The following is a 22,565-nucleotide window of genomic DNA, read 5'->3' on the forward strand; positions in this document are numbered from 1 at the left end:
TCCTGAACCCAGACGGGACTCGGTTGTGTTGAGGATCGATTAAGTGCAGAAGCAGAGCCTGGTGTGAGAGCGTCGGCCGCAGCTGTCCTCTATTAGCCAGATAAAAGGGGCTGACAGACGTGCAGGCCCATGACCTGCTAATTTATGGTTACCTCTCAGCAGGCCAATCGAGAACAGGGAAGAAAAATTCGGAGACAGCCAGGTTTTTGACTAGAGTCTGTTGCAAGAATGTGAAATCCAGAGGAGAGGGGAGACTGTGAGAGATGGATCTGCCACAGCAGGGCTCAATAGTTCAAGAAATCCTGTTGTTTTGTTTAATTTTTTCCTTTAATTTTCTTTAAAAAATCAGCAGGGGGTCAAAAATCCTGATCTTTTAAGTTCAGCGATGATATTTCTACTTGAATTGAAAATAAGAGCACCTTTTTCTCAGTTGTTAAAAAGTATTTAAGTTCTCAGTCATTTTTTTTTGCAGATATTGCAGTGTGTTCTGCTTTCAACACAAAACATTTTATTAATAATTATTTTGATTTGATTTGTTAAATATATCTAAATACCTAGCCTGAGAAGCAAAATGATGATATTAAAACATATCTTCAGAGAATGAAATGTTTTTCTTACCTCACTTGGCAAAAACAATATTTAAGCATAAATATTAGTGAATTTGATGGTTTAAATAAAAGCAATATATATATATATGTTTAGATTAAAATACTGATTTAGAAAATGTTATTGCAGATCAATTTTCTTAAACAGTATTTTTACTGTATCTAAAAAAACTTAAAGGTATAGCGGAGGATTTTTTACTTCCGGGTGGATCACCTATACTATTGGTCCTCCTAATTGTCAATCATTCTGGTGAATCAATCAAACTTATTCAAAAAGTGGAGAGGGCGGGTCTTATCTAAAATTCGGAAAGATCCTCCACTATACCTTTAAAAAGAAGAGGAATTTACCCCAAAAGCTAAATTGTGTAAGATATTAAGATTTTAATTAATATTTTGACTTTTTTCCCCCAGTAAAAGTATATAAAAATATCTAACAGGAAAAGCAAAATTATGGTATTAACACTTATTTCCAGAGAATATATCTTTGAATTAAGTTTGTTTTTCTAACTTAATTTGGTACATACTATTTTATAGTGAATTTTATAGTAAAAACAAAAAATAAAACCGAATTAAATGTTTTTAAAAAAATCCTACACACTTTTGCCTAAATTTCTATTGTTTAGATAAAAGTACTGATTAAAAAAATATATTTTGTTGCAATGCAAGTTTTAATGGATTGCCTTTCTTTCCCTCATTTTTGTTTGGTTCTTAGACACAAGAGCTGACCCCGTAGAGGAGAGGGCACATGACCGGGGTCGTTCCCACGAGAGGAAGCACCATTCGTCTTCGGCAGAAAAGCAGCGGTATTACTCATGTGATCGCTATGGCAGTCGGGAACACTGTCCCAGCAAGTGTGCCGTGGCAAGCTGTGCCACCTCGCCCAGTGAGGCCGAGGAGGGCAATCTCAACAAGCAGGTGGGACGGGGTGTGTCGAGACAGGACAGGGACATGTGTTAAAAGGAAAGGTTGGGTCAGGGGTTAGAGACTGGAGAATGATCAGGATGTAATGAAAGTATCTGATGAGTGCGATCAAATGAAAGACATCTTAGGATTTGAGACAAGGCACAACATAAATAATGATGAAGGCTGAAATCTGTGGTAAGTGCCGAGATGCATTAGAAAGTAATGAAGATCAAACACAAGTTAAGCTCTATGGATAGCGTCTGTGTCCCTCAACAAACAAAAAACAATTGTACAGCTGTACACTTACAATGGAAGCCAATGAGCAAGAGATTTTTTAACATAACACTGTTTTGAAACACATTTGTAAGACTTATACACAATAACATGGAACTAATATGATGAAATGGCTAACCAAACTTGTCTGTAACTCGTGTTATGACCTTATAACCTGGTATTTTTCACATGATGTGTGCAAGGAGACCAGAAAAGAAGCTGACATAACTTTTAAAGTAGAAGATCCGTTCATTTTTTTTTCTACAACTACTATGTATTCCAGTTTAGGATTCTCTCAAACGTGGTAGTAGCAAATTCTTTTTGACATGTTAATTACGGTTGATCACAACTAATTATATTATATAATAATATAGTATATTATTAATTATAGTAAACTTTTATCATGCCTTTCAATTGCATTAATGTGAAAGTGTTCATTGTTTTACAGACTGAGGGACCAGTTTAATTATTGTCTGTAGAAGTAGAGCTCAACTTGTATTGAACCTTATAATTTATTAGCTGCTATAGCTAGAAGAGCAACAAAGTGCAGTAAGCTGTGAAACTATTTGCACTACAAACCAGTGTGTTTATGATTATGATAATAATTCTAAATAATTTGACAACAAATACCAGTCTGCAACATCAAGCAGGAGAACATACTGTTTTTGTGCATCTAAAATAACTGGAAATTGCTGACACCAGAAGACTCGCACATAGCCACGCCCACTCTTATTAAAAATAAAGTCAGTTACATACTGTAGGTGAATTAGCTTTTATACCTTTTTAATTGAAAAAAAAACAACAACTTTGCATTGTTTTTAGAAGAGCGTAAAGTGAAGAGCATCTGTGAAACACTAACCATTCCTACTCAAGCCATGAAGATAACGATTATCTTATAAAGTTTTACATTTTGTGATATAAACCTCATAAAAGAAAAGTTTATCTTCTCTTCGGCTGTAGTGCAACCACTCATAGGCTTTCACTTCTCTTTCCACTTTTCCTTCACACCATTTCTCTGTGCATTTGTCCGTCTTTTCTTTCTTTTTCTTGACTGTCATCTTCACTTCCTCCTTTTTGTCTTTCATTTTTGTCCAATTCATCTTCCATCTTTCTCTGCTGTCTTGTCCAACATATTACTTTTCCTTCCTTCCCTTCCTTCCTTCTTTGGCTCCTGGTCCCTGTCTAACCTTTTGGGCATTTTCCCCCTCATTATTTTATTGTTTTGATTTTGCCTGTTTAATTTTCACCTAGGGCAGTGGGTGGGCTAAGGGGAGCCCGGTGTTGTTGACCTCAGGGGCGAGCACTCCAAGCCGTGGGCGCAGACAGCTGCCCCAGGTCCCCCTTACTCCTCGTCCCTCCGTGGCCTACAGGACTGCCAACTCTTCCCCTGTGCACTTTCTGGGCACACGGGCCGGCTTGCTTCCCCCTAGTCCCGGCAGGCTGAGCCGCGGTCTGTCCGAGCACAACGCCCTATTATACAGCGGCTCCATCTCCAGCTTGCCGGCCCCCGTCAGTCGCATTAACTCAGAACCCTTCTTGGGCCCCCCGGACCACCCTGCCGGCCTCCAGCCCGAAACCTACGCTGTCTTCCAAGAGGATCCGACCCCTCAGACGGGCATTTCTGCCCGGATCGTGGCGATTCCCCCACCTCCCCAACAGCAGTTCCGCGGGGTTCCCAACGGATACCACTTCACCACGGGCCCCGGAACCAGCAGAGGACGGCCCCGGCAGTACTACCCAATGGCAGAGGTGGACGACTGGTGCTAGCATGGCTTTTATTTACACAACACATACGGATGATGTTTTTGTTTTCGATCCAAGATGAGTTTTATCATCTCTTATTTTGCGGGTGGTGTTAAATGCAGTAATACATGTATTTGTTTTTCAATATCCAGGGGATAAAACATACATGTACGCTTACAAAGCTGCAGATGTGAGATAAAAAGGCGCCAACCCAACCGACTTTGATGTATTCCAGTCAGGCTAACTAGTTTGTGGGTGTGGTCTCTTTACAAACACATGCGATTGACAGTTGATGTGAAAACACATGGTCTTTTTCTTAATCTTTGCCTTTCTAAGGGCAACAGATGCCAAAACGTGCTTGTGTAACTTGGGAAAAGAGTGACCCACTGCTACGAATGTAGACCACAATGGGCCTCTAGCCAGTTTTCTTCAAAGCAAGCCTCTGAGACACACTCTAAATGCAAATATCCCCATGAAAATGTTACCTTGCCATTATAGGTGTAACTTTTATGGAGCGAAACCTTTACAGAAGTGGCTGGAAATGCAAGCAACAATTTTTTTTTTCTTCCTTTACAAAACGCACAATAGCAGTGCCCCCTATCGCCATTTAAGAGAATTACATGTCATTTCACACTGTTGCAAAAAGCAGATTGTTCGTTAGGCTGCTGATGACCATTCCTTGCACATATGTGAAACCTTTGACAACCATAATGTACTTTGTTTTATATCAAATTGTTGTACATATTTTATCTGTACATTATGTGCTTTTTGTATTGTAAAGACGAACGGTTTTACTTAAATCGCTTACGGCTTCACCATACTGTCAGGTCTACTGATTCTTCTTGACTGCTCCAGATGTTATTTACAAAGTGCCTAACCTTTTGAATATATTGTAGTAGTGATGCAACCTCAGCTTTCTTAATGCATCAACACTTGATAGAGTGAACTGAACAAGCTCTAAGGGTTAAAAGGAACTACAAGGTGTTACGATCGCAGGCCTTAATTCAGAAGCAAAGACACAGTACCTTTGAATTCACAATAGGTTTTTGAATGGAAATTACAGTATGATTGTTTGTTTGTTTTTATTCTTGTCTCCTTTTTTGTATAATTTTAGTACTAAATGGAATATTGAAAATTCCATTACCAAACGCATATATTAGTATGGAGTAACTATTAAAAAACCGCAGTAGTTGTGTATTTGTCCTGACAGGGACTTTATAACCACAGTTATAAAATTGCATGTTAAAAAAAAAAAGTCTTCAATTCTTGATTGACCATGGTTACAAAACCAATATATTTTAATATTTACGGTGTATATTTCCTGTCCTGATGAAGATGCTCAGACTGCATTGCTATTTGCCTTCTCTGTTTGGTCTTTTACGGTTAAATGCGAGGACTGAGAACCAATGAACTGTCACAAAAGAGTGAGCTTTGCTCATGTAGCAGATTTCCCGATGTGAGCGCGTGTTGTGTTGCGTTGAGTCGGGATCCTGGCACCGGTACAGTAGTCTGATCTGTGTTAAGTTTAAACTTTCCCCCTCATGGCACTCCTCCAAGCACCCCCAGACACACATACACACTCACAGCTTTCATTCTGCCGCCGTTCCCCAGCTGCTTGCTCTATAGAAATATGGCCGACTCCTTTTATCACGCTGGTAACATGAGAGGAATATTTAGCCACCTGAATGCCGAGGGTGTGGCAGTCTAAAAGAACAGAAAAAAAAAAAAAAACAACTCTGTATTGGGACACTATACTGTCTAGGATCCTTTAATGTGTTCCACATTAACATACATGAGTACATTAGATGCTTGGAGAATTGTTTGACTAATCAGGTGATTCTTGGCAACCGATGTGTCAGGACTTTTGCTGACAGTGAATGTTCTTTCCTTATTCATTTTTTTTAAACATATATTTTCTTTACGTAGGGCTATGCAACGAGATGACACTTTGAAAAATATACTTCATTCATTTTGTAGCTTTACCTGCTGGGAAATCCAGATTCAGGCTTTAGCATGATAGTGACCAAATCTTCCTTCTTCTTTTTTTTTTTTTAAATAAAAATAAACAGCAAAAATGTATGAAAAAGTATATTTTAGAATGCATAAAGGCACAATGATTAAAGAAAATTAAAGATTAAAGAAAATTATATATATATATATATATATATATATATATATATATATATATATATATATATAAACAAAAAAATCTGTATGTGCATGCATCAGAGATGTCCAGTTTGTCAGGGGAAAAAATAAAAATGTTGTTTCAAATCTAGTCTAAACAACTGCTATTTTTCTACATACTCTGTGAGACTGAAGGATAAAGGGTTAAAGGATGTGCTGACATTTTGCTGATATTGTTATGAGTTGTTGCATTGTTCATGTGTAACTATTGAACAAATCTTTGCACTCCCAGCACATCCATTGATGTCCTTCGGCATGTTGCCAGAGTGGATCCAGACTGTGCTTCAACATTTCTTCAGCTTCTCTATGATTTGGAAAAAACATCATACCATCTACCAAACCTTTCATAGTGTATTGCCAAAATCTGAAATGCTATTTTCCCCTGTACATCAACCAAGCTTAAATATGGCTGTTTCCAGAAAGGTTCATGTTTGCATGGTCTTAAAATGTATGTGCATGTTGAAATACCCAAGGTTTATCTTCGTACTTTTTGATACAATGTATTCATTTTTGGTTTGATTTTTTAAATGACCTTTGATATGAAAGTAGGGGATTTGTTGAAATAAAAAAAATATATAATTGTTGAAACATTTATAAATAAAGGAAACAGTATTGAACTATGTTGACAGCTCCATCCATGCATAAGAGCTGGGACATCCTTGATTTGAATTTCGCTGTTGACTAGTTTGTTGCCTGATTTCTGTTCCATGGCCAGACTTTGAAATCTGCAGTCGTTTCTACTATAACATTTTGTATGAGTTTAAGTCCTTAAATAAAAAATAAAAAAATGAACTCAAATGATACAGATTTGTGGTTTATTAGATATTTCAATTGTCCTGGAAATCTGCATGTTACGTTTTAACTACACACATTATCAACAATCTCCTTAAAGATGATGATATCTACAGCAGCATATGTGTTTTCCTTTTGATTGATGATGTTACAGTCTTACAGACTGATCAAAGCATGAAACTACAGGAGAGGCAAGGTGAATCAGGGTTCCACCTGTCTGGAGGACTTCAGGGATCTGATTGACTGGTTCGTGTAATGTGGGCGGAGTTTAACAGGATGATTGGGAAGAGTGCACTTGCAGCGAGAGCAAGACTTCTAGAAGTAGACTGATAACAGATATCACGCTCAGTACTTCTGTAAACTTTACAACACCTTACACATAAGATTTTAGGCTATAATTTATTTTAATGTTTTTTTCCCCCTCAGTATTTTCAACATCTTACTGCTATTTGAGAGTTAACTGCATTGGAAGAACACTGGTTTTCAAAGATGTGGTTCATTTTATCCATTTTTGCACTGGTTAAAGCTTTACACGCAGACTTCTCTGAAACAGGATCTGGTGCTCCGGACTCAGGTAAGAACAGAACGGAAACACTTCACCTGCCGTTGCGTGTAGTGTAAACAAAACATTTAGCATTCTCATATCACATAATTAGTTGACGGTGTTTTAATGTAATTTAAAATTAGATTAAGGGGCATTCACCTTACTAAATGACACACTTTACTTTTTATTAACTAATTGACAAACTTGAATTAACATACAGGTGATTAAGAACCAGACTTCTGTTAATTCGTGGTGATTTAGGTCTGAAATTCGCGCATAATGCAAAATATGCTCTTATGCACAATCGGTCCTTGCATAGTTTATTCAATTTTGATCATTTCAATATAACATTTTAACTGTTTGCATTCTCCAGTGCAGTTTTGTCGTGTAGTACTATCCACAGTATCCCGAGGGGGCGATGTAGTAACGCTTATAAATGTTGCTATTCTCTAATTGTACATTCACTTTTTTTTTGTCGTGGTGAAGCTAAATCACTCTGTATTAAAAGATAAAAAACTATTACACACTAGACTATTTCAAACAAAAATAATATTTTTGCAGTTTGTACACTCAAACAGTTTGTTGTTTGGTAAAGCTCATGGCACGATTGTCCTGTCAACAGCTGTTGAACATATTTCTTAGTGAAAACCATAACCTATAATTTCACATTTCAAAGAACCACAAGTTATTTAGATTGTTCCAGAAATCCGTTCCACAGTCCTATATCACCATGTCACAATTTGTGCTTAAAAACCTCCATATGTGAAAGGAATCTGATTTGGTTTTTCCAAATGAGCTTGTGTTACAACTGTTTCTCATGGGCCCTATTTCAGCCACCTGTCTTCTCAATGGTGGGAGAACGTTACAGATAATCTGGGGATTATTAGAGCGGGTCTGCACAATCTATTATGTGATCAGTGCCCCGTAACATGTTTTACAACATTCAATAAGCTGTGCCGTTCATTAGTCTGTGTATGTCTGTGTTTATATAATGAATTTGTTGCTTTTCAATCACTAGGTCTCATAAAAAAAATGTAGTCACAGCTCTATCACCGTCAACACCTGCAACATTTTAAAATGCAGAGAGATACATTAGATTCATACAGAGACAGGAGATGCTTTCTTTTTTTTTTTAAGCCCTGCGTTACATAATTGAGTTCAGAGATGATTGAGAATGGTCAGGGTTCTGTATTATTGTTTTTGGGATATGTTCTAGTTTTACTTGAAATTTGGAACACATTTAGCTTTTATTTGGTCATGTGTACCACTTTGATCATGTCTAACTTTCAGAATGTGCAGATGTCTTTTTAAAAGCCCCATCTGATCACAGAACCGTCTTGTCTATAGGCAGAATCATTTATCTTGTCATTTTATGACTTTTTGGCAAGGATCTTCAACAGGAGGTCAATTACTGTTTGATCTCAAACAATGAAAATTGAAAAGTAAAAAAAAACCAAAAAAAAAACAATTTGTACAATATGTTGAACTTCTACCAAAGCTGAATAAGTTCAGACAAATATTTAATTCCCTCTCATATTAAAATAAAAATGTTTGGGGTTGATAAGATTGTTTAATGTTTAAGTCTCTTCTGCTCACCAAGACTGCATTTAATCAAATATACAGTTAGAAATAGTAATATTGTGAAATATTATTACAATTTAAATCTATTTTAATAGATTTTAAAATGTAATCCTGTTATGGCAAAGCTGAATTTTCATTATGCCAGTCTTCAGTCACATGATCCTAGAAATAATTATAATCCTGATTTTGGTGCTCAAGAAACATTTCTTGTTATTATCAATGTTGAAAACGGTTGTGCTGCTTAATATTTTTGTGGAAAATGTGATAATTTAATGTGATTCTTTAAATAGAATGTTCAAGAATAGAATTTTGTAATGTATGTAATGTATTTACTGTCACTTTTGATCAATTTAACAAATTCTTGCTAAATAAAAGTATACATTTCTTAAAAATAAAATAAAAATCTGTCTGACCCCAAATGTTGGATGGTAGGTTATACGTTATACTCCCATTGAAAATGAGACAAAGAACCACAGGGTAAAAAAGGTCATAATATTGTTCTAAACATACTTTTCCTCAAACACTGTGTAATATCTTTTACTGTATTCTAATATCTCTCAGCCACTATTATCCAAGCATGTCCCTACTCCATCATTACAGTGAGAACATCAGCTGTGTGCATGATGTCACAGTGTTAATAGACGGATTGCCTGTCAAATGTGAGGTCATGGTCTGTTTGCTCTGAACACAGTGCTTTCTTTCTTTTCATTTTGACTGTAAATCAAAGCTCTGGTACGTCTGTCTCTGTGAGGTGGCTTCAGGCAGGGAGCCATAGTGGCATATATAATTAATGTTGTCCCTGATTGATAACCAAGGCTTTTGGTGAACAGCCAGACTGAAACAAGACGTAGCATTACTGTACAGTAAGGACATTGCAGGCTGGCAGTCTGGGCTGCAGCCATGCAGACTAGACCTAATCTGGACAAGTGTTACTCTTATCACATCACATCAGTAGCCAAGAAGTATAGAGAGCTGAATCTGTGCCTTAGTAAAATAGCACATGATTTCACTTAGCTATGGTTTTAAACTATGAGAGATTTCTGGATTTTATCACTGTAAAAGCTAAGAAAAGATTCCATTATATGGAATTAGAGGTTCGGATTTGTATAGATTTGCAGCACTCTGAGTTGCTCTCTATAATATTAAGTTTCTTTCTTTCTTTCTTTCTTTCTTTCTTTCTTTCTTTCTTTCTTTCTTTCTTTCTTTCTTTCTTTCTTTCTTTCTTTCTTTCTTTCTTTCTTTCTTTCTTTCTTTCTTTCTTTCTTTCTTTCTTGAAACACAAAACAATGTGATTTTAAGATCTTGCCTATCAGAATTTTAACCTGCTTGATATGAAATATCTACATTAAAGACAACTAACATTATGTGCTATGACCCACAACTGTTACGTTATCCACACCAGTATTTCGCTAAATATTCGTTTCTAAAATCATTAATGTACAGGAAGTATTTTGTTTCTATTAATTTCCTTCAGAGGCATGAACAAATCTTAAATAAAGAGCCTTGAACTCTCTCTCATGGTGAAAGCACGGGATTGCAAAGACATGTGGGAGTGAGCAGTAACCTTTGCAATTTCCTTTCCCATGGAAACAGTGACTTCTCCAGTTCTCCAGGATTGTGGGTAGTGTAGTGCTTGTCTAGTAATTTGGAAATTAAATACGATTAAAAAAATATATACAGTGGGTACGGAAAGTATTCAGACCCCCTTAAAAAAATGTATTTGCTAAAATCATTTAAGTTAATTTTTTCCCCTCATTATTGTACACACAGCACCCCATATTGACAGAAAAACACAGAATTGTTGACATTTGTGCACATTTATTAAAAAAGAAACACTGAAATATCACATGGTCCTAAGTATTCAGACCCTTTGCTGTGACACTCATATATTTAACTCAGGTGCTGTCCATTTCTTCTGATCATCCTTGAGATGGTTCTACACCTTCATTTGAGTCCAGCTGTGTTTGATTATACTGATTGGACTTGATTAGGAAAGCCACACACCTGTCTATATAAGACCTTACAGCTCACAGTGCATGTCAGAGCAAATGAGAATCATGAGGTCAAAGGAACTGCTTGAAGAGCTCAGAGACAGAATTGTGGAAAGGCACAGAACTGGCCAAGGTTACAAAAAAAAATCTGCTGCACTTAAGGTTCCTAAGAGCACAGTGGCCTCCATAATCCTCAAATAGAAGACGTTTGGGACGACCAGAACCCTTCCTAGAGCTTTGGTGAGAGAGGGGAGAAGAGCCTTGGTGAGAGAGGTAAAGAAGAACCCAAAGATCACTGTGGCTGAGCTCCAGAGATGCAGTCAGGAGATGGGAGAAAGTTGTAGTAAGTCAACCATCACTGCAGCCATCCACCAGTCGGGGCTTTATGGCAGAGTGGCCCGACAGAAGCCTCTCCTCAGTGCAAGACACATGAAAGCACACCTGAAGGACTCCAAGATGGTGATAAATAAGATTCTCTGGTCTGATGAGACCAAGATAGAACTTTTTGGCCTTAATTCTAAGCGGTATGTGTGGAGAAAACCAGGCACTGCTCATCACCTGTCCAATACAGTCTCAACAGTGAAGCATGGTGGTGGCAGCATCATGCTGTGGGGGTGTTTTTCAGCTGCAGGGACAGGACGACTGGTTGCAATCGAGGGAAAGATGAATGTGGCCAAGTACAGGGATATCCTGGACGAAAACCTTCTCCAGAGTGCTCTGGACCTCAGACTGGGCCGAAGGTTCACCTTCCAACAAGACAATGACCCTAAGCACACAGCTAAAATAACGAAGGAGTGGCTTCACAACAACTCCGTGACTGTTCTTGAATTGCCCAGCCAGAGCCCTGAGTTAAACCCAATTGAGCATCTCTGGAGAGACCTGAAAATGGCTGTCCACCAACGTTTACCATCCAACCTGACAGAACTGGAGAGGATCTGCAAGGAGGAATGGCAGAGGATACCCAAATCCAGGTGTGAAAAACTTGTTGCATCTTTCCCAAAAAGACTCATGGCTGTATTAGATCAAAAGGGTGCTTCTAAATACTGAGCAAAGGGTCTGAATACTTAGGACCATGTGATATTTCAGTTTTTCTTTTTTAATAAATGTGCAAAAATGTCAACAATTCTGTGTTTTTCTGTCAATATGGGGTGCTGTGTGTACAGTAATGAGGAAAAAAAATGAACTTAAATGATTTTAGCAAATGGCTGCAATATAACAAAGAGTGAAAAATGTAAGGGGGTCTGAATACTTTCCGTACCCACTGTATATATGAAATTGACCATGATGTCTTATGCAGAATCATGTACTCTACCATCATTTAACATTGTCAGAGTTTATAGTATGTTTGTTTTTGAAAGGACTATACGTTATTGCTAAAAATCAATCTCTCAATGGTGAAAATGTTTAGGCAGTACTAGGTTTGTTGCAGTTGTTGGAGTACTAGGGTCTAGGTCAAACTTTTTTACTCCAAAGCCCCCAGTTGCCCACTACAGTATTTGAGGGTCCCATGACTTTTCCTGTTGTTTGTGATTTAATGAATAAAGATAAAGAATAAGGACTTTTTCTAAAAAAAGTTGTTGCCCAGAACAGAACCATACCACCAATCCAAACTGTATGATAATTGTCAATCATCTTTGATGAATAAAGTCGCGATGAAACTGAAGAAATGACCTATTGATTTAAATTGTATATCTAAGTGTAGCGTATTATCAAAAAAGGAAAAAATTTAGGACGTGGCCTTGGTTGCTTCTATGCATTGGTTGTTGATTGGATTTTGAGATTGCATTCAAAAATGGAGACAGATGAACATGAGCTTTAAGCGGACTAAATGATTGGAGAAATCCTGCTTACCTCACCAGAGAGAAGTCTGTCATTTTCACTGGAAGATATTTAAAAAGAATTTAAATAATAATAATAATAATAAAAAAAACATACATGGATGAATTGTTCACAATAAGATCTATAACAGAAAATGAATTCATTTCATTTCATACCAACTTCTGTAGCCTCAGCGGTGCTTTGATGGCTCACAGGTCTGTATAGCGATGATGTCACATTTCACTAAGATCATTTGATATGTTACGGTAAGTGTTGCGATATGTTGCCAACGTCCCTATTAATATAAATGTCAAAATTGTGTGGGTCCCGCTTATTTTTTTCCTTCCACTTACCATGGATCGGAATCCTGTGGGCGCCCCTGGACGTTTCTGACGCCAGTCATTCGGCTCTCAAAACACTGATTTGATTAGTGAGAAATTCACTCTTAAAGCAACATTTGGCAGAATTTCAGTGTGCGGTTGATTTGTGGCTGGTGGACAGGAACAGGCCTGTTAACTCTGTAAGGAAAGTCAGAGTGGATAATGACGCTCTTTGGGGTTTCTTGGCACTGTCTTTCCTTCAGGGAAGCCTTGAAGTCTTGTCTTCCATGCTGCTTTGAGATTGCTCTATTACATGAATCCATTGAGACAGCAATGCCTATCAGACCTGTCAAGTTAAGTCAAGTCTGTTTCATGTGATGTAACATATTTTGTAGTCTGTGTACTGCATATCACAGTTTGAGACAGGTTAGTTACTGTGGATTTGTATTCTGGACAATCCATTTCTCTGAGCTGATATATTACCTGCTTCATGTCGACTAAAGATCTTGTCTTGGAACATTTTGAGATGGTGCGATAGTTGACGGAAAGCAAATGCTCTCACCTTAAAAGAATGACATTTTGTGCTTTTTCCATCAATTCCAGTTGTTTTGTCATGACTTGTCTGGCAGTTGGAGAGTTATTGCGTTTGTTTTGAGAGCAGCGAGAATGAGAGATTCATGTCTAGAAGGGCTTAGTGGTGTTAAAGATGCTGTAAGCAATTTATTTATTTACTTAAAATATCCCACTATGTGACACATCAGATACATTACATTTGGCAGCAAAATGCTTGAAATCTCTTGCAGCACCTGTAAGTATTGTGAAATATTTTCTCATACAACATTCTGGATCATATTAACCATTGTGCATCAATTAAAAAAAGTTAGGTCCATTTTGGACAAAAGAAATGTCTGTGTCAAAAAACTGTTATAAACATTTTAATCTTGGGAGCACAGACTTTGGTCTCATTTTAAAGAAGACCTGTGGCAGATTATTGCTGAAGTAAAATTTTTTTTAAGTAAAACCAAAAATAGTTACATAGGTTTAAGTTTTTGTTGTTATTTTATTTAAAATGTATATTTTATGAAACATGTTGAACGGCTAGAAAATCAATGCCTTAAATCTAAACATGTTGTGTTCCAAAATTTGAGATATCTTTTTGGGAAGATTTTGTTTAGGCGTAGTAACAGATTTTCCCCATTAGATACCAGCAAAACTCCACTGGTGCACACAGTGGTTGGATTTGTTATTTGAAGTTGAGTTTTTCTCTCTCAAATATTACAAACACACACACAAACACTTTTTTTTTTTTTATTACACACATACAAACCGCACTCTGACATCCATACCAACACACCCACACAAATATCGTTGCATAATTTATCCAATTGGCTCTATAATATGCCAAAGCAAAAAACAGGAATAGAGCAAGTCATTTTATCGTTAAATAGCCCTGGGATTCAAATTTGCAGTTTTAATGGGTTTCAATGTAGACATTTTTGTCCAAAAGGCGCTGGGAGGAACTATTTTGTGTACCTAGTGCAAAATAGATTTTTTAAAGGAAATGGGGGTGGAATAGTAAAATTCCAATAAAAATACACAACTGTGCCAAATTTTATGCAGTTGGCATTAACACAGACAAAGTGATCAAAAAAACAAAACTGAAAAAGACAAATATGTCCATAAGGATGCACAAGGGTTACCTAAAACAATGTATAACACAATTATTATAATTATAATTAATTATACTTCATAATTTAATTAAAATATTTTCATCATTATTGCACAGAAGTATGGCGCACTTTTCTAAACAGATAAAACTTTTTTCAAAGAACATTACAACACAAACCTAGCCAATCGAATAAGAGAGGGGGAGAAAAAGAAAAAAAAGAAACGGATTATGTATAAAAGACAAGAGCATTACGATCATACCATATCTAAAAAAAATATATTACCTAAAGGAGTATCAATATTATCAAGATATTGGGTCCAGATACAGTATGATGCAAAGCTTCAGTTAACAAATGAATTAAACAGATGATTTTAAAATGTCTCTTTGTGTTTAATATTGCCATAGTGAACATAAAGGCCTAGTTTCACAGACGGACCTTAGATTAAGCCAGGATTAGGCTTTAGTTAAATGAGGAAATTTAAGTTACTTTTATAAATGTGCCTTTTTTTAACGTGTATCAGTACACGTTGCTTTCAGTTAAAACAGCTGTCTGGGAATATTTTATGCCTGGTCTGTGAAACCAGGCAATAGACTTCCATAAATATTTAGTTAGCATTTTATGCTTTTTAAATAATTATGATTTATTGCATATTTGAAAGATTATTCTGTGAAGTTTAGCAGTTTTTCAAATGAATTCACATCACATTTTCTTAAAATCTGCTTTTCCATTGTAATTCTGTTCTTGTAAATTAGGCCAGATGATGATATGTGTAACGTACTGTACGATGTCCTGTACTATGAGACATTTATGAAAAGCCCTTCAGTTCTTCACTTCTATCCTTTGCGCTTTTATTCATCGTCAGGGTCGATGCATTGTTGAATTGAATCCAACAAGATACCAATCCAAAAGGGGTTTGGGATTGATGTTGGGCAAGAGGCCAGGAGTCTCTTTGATAAACTTCTATCAGCCTGTATGCATCCTGTGTGTTCATTAGGAGCTGGAATGTGTACCTTACTGTAACTGTACCACATCCTATAGAGAGCTGATACCTTGTCCTTCATCACAGAATGTGCCCAGACTAACCTACAGCCAGAGCTGTCACCACTGCAGCGCAGCAGAGCTCTGGGGTTACTGGTCAAGGGGAACCATGTATGAAAGGACACTATTTCCTTATTTCAATATCATCCAGTAGTACTTCTTTTTTTATAGCCATCAGTGTTTTCTGTAATGAGTGCGTTGTCTGTGTGGAGAAATGAATCAAATGACACAAAATTGTTAGGGATAGTTTACCAAAATAATAAAAGTTCTGTTCCTTTTCCTTTTTGAAATGTTTGTGATCCCGCCCTCTTTTTGTGAAATAAGATGATTTAAAAGTTTTGCTGGAACATCTTTGGTATTTTGATCACACAAAGCTATTGAATGGTTTCAAGAAAATGAAATATAGCAAATGTTTATGGTGTTTGTTGTTGTTGTTTTGTCCTTTGCTTGACAGTCCAAGTTCCTACTCCTGTTAGTTGTATGGAAAAAAGAGGAGCCTGGGTATTCTGATATTTCATGTGAAATAAGAGAAAATCATATGGGAATGCAATGAGGTTGTGTGGATGAGGACAGATTTTAACTTTCCTTGACAATGGAATGCATAGTAATCTGGAGAAATGCATTTTCTACAGGTTGACAAGGTAAATACTGTGTAAGAGTGATAATGAGTTGTGAATTTACTGCCTGATGTCAGTAAGTATTTTCACCTCGGCTTCCTGCCGTGCAACATCTTGAATTCTCTTCCGTTCTGTGTGTTCTGACATGAATCCCTGAGGAGTTTGGGAAAGAAACTAGAGTAAACAATTTATCACCTTGATTTTTCAACAATCACTATAACCAGGTTGTTTAGCTTGTGTTCAGCTTTTGTTCACAGTTCTATAAAATATATTATTCCACTTGACTGATTGAGTCTCACTATTTTATGTTTGACCAACATTTTCACAGCTTAACATGGAAACATGAGCTCGGTATTAGAGCTGCTATTAAAGTAGGCTGATATCAAGACGTTTGTGACTAATTAATAATTCAGAAATAAATGATTGTGTGGAAAAACTGAAAGATTAACTAATTACTGTCATTATTCACAAAAGGGAAACTGTCTGTGTGTAATGCCACCTGTGAAAATACTCATTCGATCCCTCAGAGCTCAGACATGACCGTATCAGAAATTGCTCCTATTATTTTCTTAATTCAAACTGTCATTACAAATCTGACATTGAGATTCATGTAGCCTAAGTTATTTCCACATAATTTCCACCACATAATGCTATTAAACACAATATATATTGAACTGACATTTCTATAAAGTCCACAATACCAAAGTTCCCATTGTTGAAGAAACAGCCACAGACGAACTGAGTGAAAAACTGAGGCAAAGACATTTCTCTGATTTAGGCACCCCAGAGGAACATAATGTTATCAGCACAGACCAGCATGGAAAAAGGAAAGATTGAATGCCTTTCAAAACATCCTGAAACTCTGTGAATCTTGATCATGGAGCCATTCCTAATTCCTTAATGTGTTTCCTAATTGCCTTAACAGGATAGAGCTTAAGTGTGTTTACGGAACAATGCTTCACAGGCTTTAATGAGTCTTCCTCACTCTCTGTCTGCCACACGCCAGACCCCATTTAATATTATGTGGGCCAGTTCATGTTTTTAGAAGTTCATGCAGTTGATTTGCCAATCTTCACTCATTCAGAAGTGTGCATATGGCACATTTAGCCATTATCCCTGCTGAAATAATTTTATGCTGGCCCAGACTGGTTTTTATTGTTTTGGTGTTGAGCAAACTGCAGTCTTTCTGATAAATATGGTTGACATATTGAAATATTAAGTAATTACTGGTACTTATATGGTTGCTCTTCATGTAAGATTTTGATTACCCAGGGTCACCCTGCAATATTAAAATATTTTTCCACCTTCGAGAGGGAAATGAAAAGTGCTTTAAGAGGTTAGTTTTAGGTGAAGGAGACAGAATGTCCTGAAGATGCCAATGTGGGTTAGGATGCTGTTGCATTTACCATTGTTCGGTGAGCTTTCATAGGCAAAATCCAGTCATTTCAATAGGAATCCACATGATCTGGAATTTCGCATAAGGGTGAAAGATTTCCCCTCACAGATTTCACAATGGGTTTAAGTTGATCATGTCGATTCGGTAATGCAGAGGCCATTTTCTAAGAAATCACCACTATAGTGAAATCGTTTACTTTTAAGAATTCATTTCCCTCAGTTTGGGTGTCAGGCGGTGTCCCATCTTCAACCTCGTAATGAATGGGATAAAAACTCTCAGTCCTTCTCTGATTACACTTCACAGTACAATTGGAAGAAAGGAAACCGCTTAGGAAATGGAGTCTCATCCCTCTTTATTCCATAATTGCTACCGCAAGACTTTTGTTAAGCGAACCGTCCATGTAAATGAAACACAAACCCGCACAAGGGGGGCTAATTGGACATAAATGGGAAATAAATGTAGCCAAACAACAGACCTGAATCTGGGTGCACGCTATGAATGGACTTTTGGAAATTACAGATTGGCATTCAACATCCAGTTCCTGTAGAAACAACAGAGAGGTAATTTGAGAAGGAAGGGGGAATAAAAAGTTTAAAATAGTGTTTCTTATTTTTAAAAGTGTTTCATATATTTTTTGAACACTAATGCAACTACAGTTAGTTTCAGTAAGCCAAGTGATGTTTTGCTGACTCGTACAGTAAATGTGTTTTTGTTGTCATACAATGTAAACATATCTTATTGTATGTGTGTATGTGCAACTTTTAAAAGCTTATTATTTTGAGGGGTGTTTGTGGCATTTACCAGCAACTTTAAATCTTCAGACATTAGTAAAGATTTTCCAGTTTTGTCTCAAAGAAATCTTTGCATCTTTTTGTTGAGTAATATCAATGTCATAAGTGAAATCATAATAAAATATATTATATAATAATACAATAATAAAATATGTTAGTGGACTGTGGAATTAAATAGTATATTTGATATAAAAATCTATCTATGTTGCATTCAATTGTAGGGATACTCCACTTTTTTTGGAAATAGGCTCATTTTACAACTCCCCCAGAGTTAAACAGTTGAGTTTTACCGTTTTCGAATCCATTCAGCCGATCTCCGGGTCTGGGGGTCCCACTTTTTAGCTAGGAACTATACCATGGGTGAAGCAGGCGTAATGATATGACGCAGCACATGCCGCCTGATAATAGGCTACTGAGCTGGGGACTATTATCAGGTGCTGCATCATATCATTACGCCTGCTTCACCCATGGTAATGCAGCAAAGTTTCTTGATTATTACGCAGGAATGAGAGTATAGTTCCTAGCCATATCAGCCTAGAAAATCGCAACTTTTCATCTTAGTACACGATGTAACTACAGAAGAGTCAAGTTTTAAATAGGAAAAATATCGAAACTCTTTGTTCATTTTTTTGAGAGAGATGCTAATGGTCTTGTCCGGTTCAATTCATTATGCTAAGCTATGCTAAAAGTGGGACCCCCCAGACCCGGAGATCAGCTGAATGGATTTGAAAACGGTAAAACTCAACTGTTTAACTCTGGGGGAGTTGTAAAATGAGCCTATTTTCAAAAAAAAGTGGAGTATCCCTTTAAGAGACTTTAACTTGTTGAACATTGCACACAAGTGAAAGGAAACATTTCGTATGTTTCATATAGTATGACTATATAACAAACAATATATAATTTTACAAAGAGGTAAAATATTTGAGATTGAGATTATAATCTTTAAGATATTTTCATTTTTAATGTTATGACAGTCAAGCGTAATTTGCCCAATTCATTCTCATTACTGTCCAGATTTAAAAAAATAATTCTCATTATTCTTATTAGAATTCTCACTAAAATACTGTAATTTAATGATTGTACAAACAATTGTAAATACTTCCGAATTTAAATATATTTTTTTACAAAAATGCCTGGATGAAATCTCCCACGAATGTCACATTTCATCCTTTGTGTAAGCAAAACAGAACACTGATATGTACATGGATATTAATGACTGTGTCTGATGAATGCTTGTTCAGCTGTGCTCTAGGAGGAGGCACTGACCCTTTACAGACTTCATCTTAGACCATTTTGTGGCTTTTCTAAACATTAGAGACATGGTTTGGGGTGAGTTAGTCATAGATCAGCATATGTCGACAATGAATACCTGAAAAACACAATTACCACAAGCCAAGGTGGGAAAGAGAATGTCAGTTTTGCACATGGTCTCAAGATGTTAGATGATTTCTCTCCTTTAACCTGCTCAAGTCACTCCATTTTCTTTGAAAGTGATGCACTCTTCTGATCTGGCTCCTCTCTAACCCCACAGAAATCATATTGAGCTGTTTAAAGTCTTGTGTTACAGCCATGTGGTCTGTATGTTATGGGGTGTTGCACGTATCTCTTTGAAGTCCTGCAAACCTGTCACTGAAAAAAAAAAACGTTAATCAATGTTTGCATAATCCTAAACTCAATACTATCTTTTTCCATTATATCAGTACAATCAATTCATATTTTACTCAGTAAAATGCAAAAATGTTATGATACGAGTAACACAAACATTTGTTTGACTATATTATTGAGGACATCTCACTCATAGACTTCCATTGTTTTTTCAGTATGTAAGGTCACCTAACCTGACCCCCTACCCCTAAACATAAACCTAACCTAAACATTGGTTTATTTTTAACTAGTTAGGTCCGGCTAACCAGTTGGTGGTCAACAGGTTTCGTAATTTCAATTTCAACGTAATTTTTTTAATAGTGAGGATATTTTGGACCTCAAAACCAACCTCCACACACACACACACTTGTTGGGTTTTATGGGGATTTTCCAGTGGTGTAATGTTTTATAGTGTACAAACTGTATATTCTATCTCCTACCGATCACAGAAAGCTTTTTGCATCATTACATTTTCAAAAAACGTTTTTTGACTTTAAATGTATGACATTCTCTAATCTCTTACTCATGAAGACAAACACCTCCTCAGACCACTCAATCATAAGATTAAACAACAATAGCATTGCAAGAGCAAGGAAATAAATAAAGTAAGTAATAAAAAAACATAAAATAAATAAATTAAATGTTTAAATGGTGAATCAAATAAAAATATGAATAAAGGGTTAAATAATAAATTAAATGACTACATAAATGACTAATGATTATAAAATGAAATCATATAAAAAAATAAAACACAACACGGATGTATGCATTCCTAGAGTAACACACATATGTTGTTATTGAGAATCCTTAGATCCTACAAACTGTTGAAATACTTTTAATGTCACTGTGTATAGGCCACATTAGATGTAGCTTCTGAAAGACCTTTGCAGTGTAAAATAAAATAAGTTGCGTGACCCTTGCGGCTAGACGTGTATTCTGGTTTAGTGTGCTTGTGGTATGTAGAGAATGGTGGCATGTGCACCTTTCATCAAGTTATCAGCTCATGTGTGAGTGGAGTCTGCTACTTACGGTCACGCTGCTTGCAGGACTATGAGTGATGACTGAAGCCTGAATGCAGTGAGCGTTAAAAAGCCCTTTTCACCATGAATGAAACAAGAGAAGTCGGCCACAGCTAAAGAGGAAATACTCTTAACGGAAATCTCTAATCCGGTTGTAAGGTTAATGTATCATGTCTTGAAATCTGTCTTGTGAAGAACAAATCATACAGTGCTTTGCCATGACTATTGAGATTTGTTTTTATGTAAAGGTTAAATATACAGTGAGTTATTTCTGAATTCTTTTCAACATTCATGGAAGTGAGCCTTCATTTATTTATTTTTTGTCTCTTTGAATAGCGGGAACAACTTTGAGTCTGATTTCCAATGAAAACAGAAACATTGCGTCATAAAATGAACATCTTGTTTTTATAGTTGATGTGTATTTTGTCTATCCAAGACCTTTTATTTTTTGGCTTGGAAGGATGACCTTCCATTGTTAGATGTACTTGAGGCGGAAGGGAAAATGAAGACTCTTTAGGGTTTCCTTGAACATGTTGTGCAGGCGAGGTATGGAAAGTTAATCAAGGACTTGCTCTCTTCACCCTTGATGTCCTATGGGGATCAGGTGGGGAAAATGCTGCCCTCCACGGGAATGCTTCACCCCAGAATCATCCATCAGCAATGGCCCTGCGTTTGTGCACGATGGTGTAGGGTCATTTGTGGATAGAGTTTCGAAGCGGAAAGTCACTTTACGTAAGCCCTGGAGATTTGGACAGTTTGAGACTTGCCCTTTTTCCCATAATAGGCTAAAACAAGTCAGCTAGAATGTGAATAAAGCGATGATGCAACATTTGAGTGTCCCAATGTTCTGTCATTATTTTTCACTAATAAATGTAGTATCATGAACATGAATGAAGTGTGCCACTTGATTTAAGTCATTTGTTTCTGTGCAGGTCACTTGCTGAATTTATTCAAATGTCTTTAAAGGGCTTTTTCCTGTTCTGTTTCGAGAACAGAAAGACGTATCCATGTAAACTTTGTTTCTTGTGTTTTTGCAGGGGGGTTCAACACACATCTGAATCTCTTTACACAAAGGGTGGATTTACTTGAGCAGTTCTCAGGCTTAGTACCAGCCAGCAGGAACGTGACCCTTTATGAGGAGGAACAGGGATGTCCAGTGCTGGACATTGGCCTATATTCCACACTCACTATGCCCACCCAGAAAGCATTTGGATCAAGGTTTGACATTTATTTGTTTGTTTATTTATTTAAAATGTATTTATTTAAAAATTAATTGTCAATTTTCATGACAATTTTTCTTTTAAATTAGATCTTAAATACATTTACACTACTGTTCAATTGTCAGTATTTTTATTTATTTATTTATTTATTTTGTTAGAAATCAATACTTTCAGCAATGATGCATTAAATTGATCAAAAATGACTGTAAAGACTTTTGCATTGTTACAAAAAATAATCTTATTTCAAATAAATGCTTTTCTTTTGACATTTCTGTTCATCAAAGAATCCTGAAAAATGTATCATGGTATACTATTAAGCAGCTCAACCATTTTAAACTGATAATAATAATATTACATGTTTCTTGAGCACCAGATCAGAATATTAGAACGATTGCTGAAGGATCATGTGACTG

The 22,565-nt window shown here is 36.5% G+C and overlaps 2 protein-coding genes across 2 annotated transcripts in view; both read left to right on the forward strand.

Moving 5' to 3' along the window:
• cacna1ba (calcium channel, voltage-dependent, N type, alpha 1B subunit, a) overlaps window positions 1–5,650 on the forward strand; it is a 108,618-nt gene extending 102,968 nt beyond the window's left edge. Inside the window, exons 47-48 of the mRNA XM_084413158.1 lie at window positions 1,318–1,520; window positions 3,033–5,650. Of these exons, the coding sequence (XP_084269284.1) occupies window positions 1,318–1,520; window positions 3,033–3,548 (719 nt within the window). The 3' untranslated portion in view covers window positions 3,549–5,650. The remainder of the gene's footprint in view (window positions 1–1,317; window positions 1,521–3,032) is intronic.
• A 1,299-nt stretch (window positions 5,651–6,949) lies between these two features.
• Window positions 6,950–22,565, forward strand: part of LOC311293113 (uncharacterized protein) — a 57,724-nt gene continuing 42,108 nt past the window's right edge. The window contains exons 1-2 of the mRNA XM_084413151.1: window positions 6,950–7,077; window positions 21,970–22,150. Of these exons, the coding sequence (XP_084269277.1) occupies window positions 6,993–7,077; window positions 21,970–22,150 (266 nt within the window). The 5' untranslated portion in view covers window positions 6,950–6,992. The remainder of the gene's footprint in view (window positions 7,078–21,969; window positions 22,151–22,565) is intronic.

This window comes from Rutilus rutilus (assembly GCF_951802725.1).
Source record: "Rutilus rutilus genome assembly, chromosome: 7".
Taxonomy (NCBI): Eukaryota; Metazoa; Chordata; class Actinopteri; order Cypriniformes; family Leuciscidae; genus Rutilus; species Rutilus rutilus.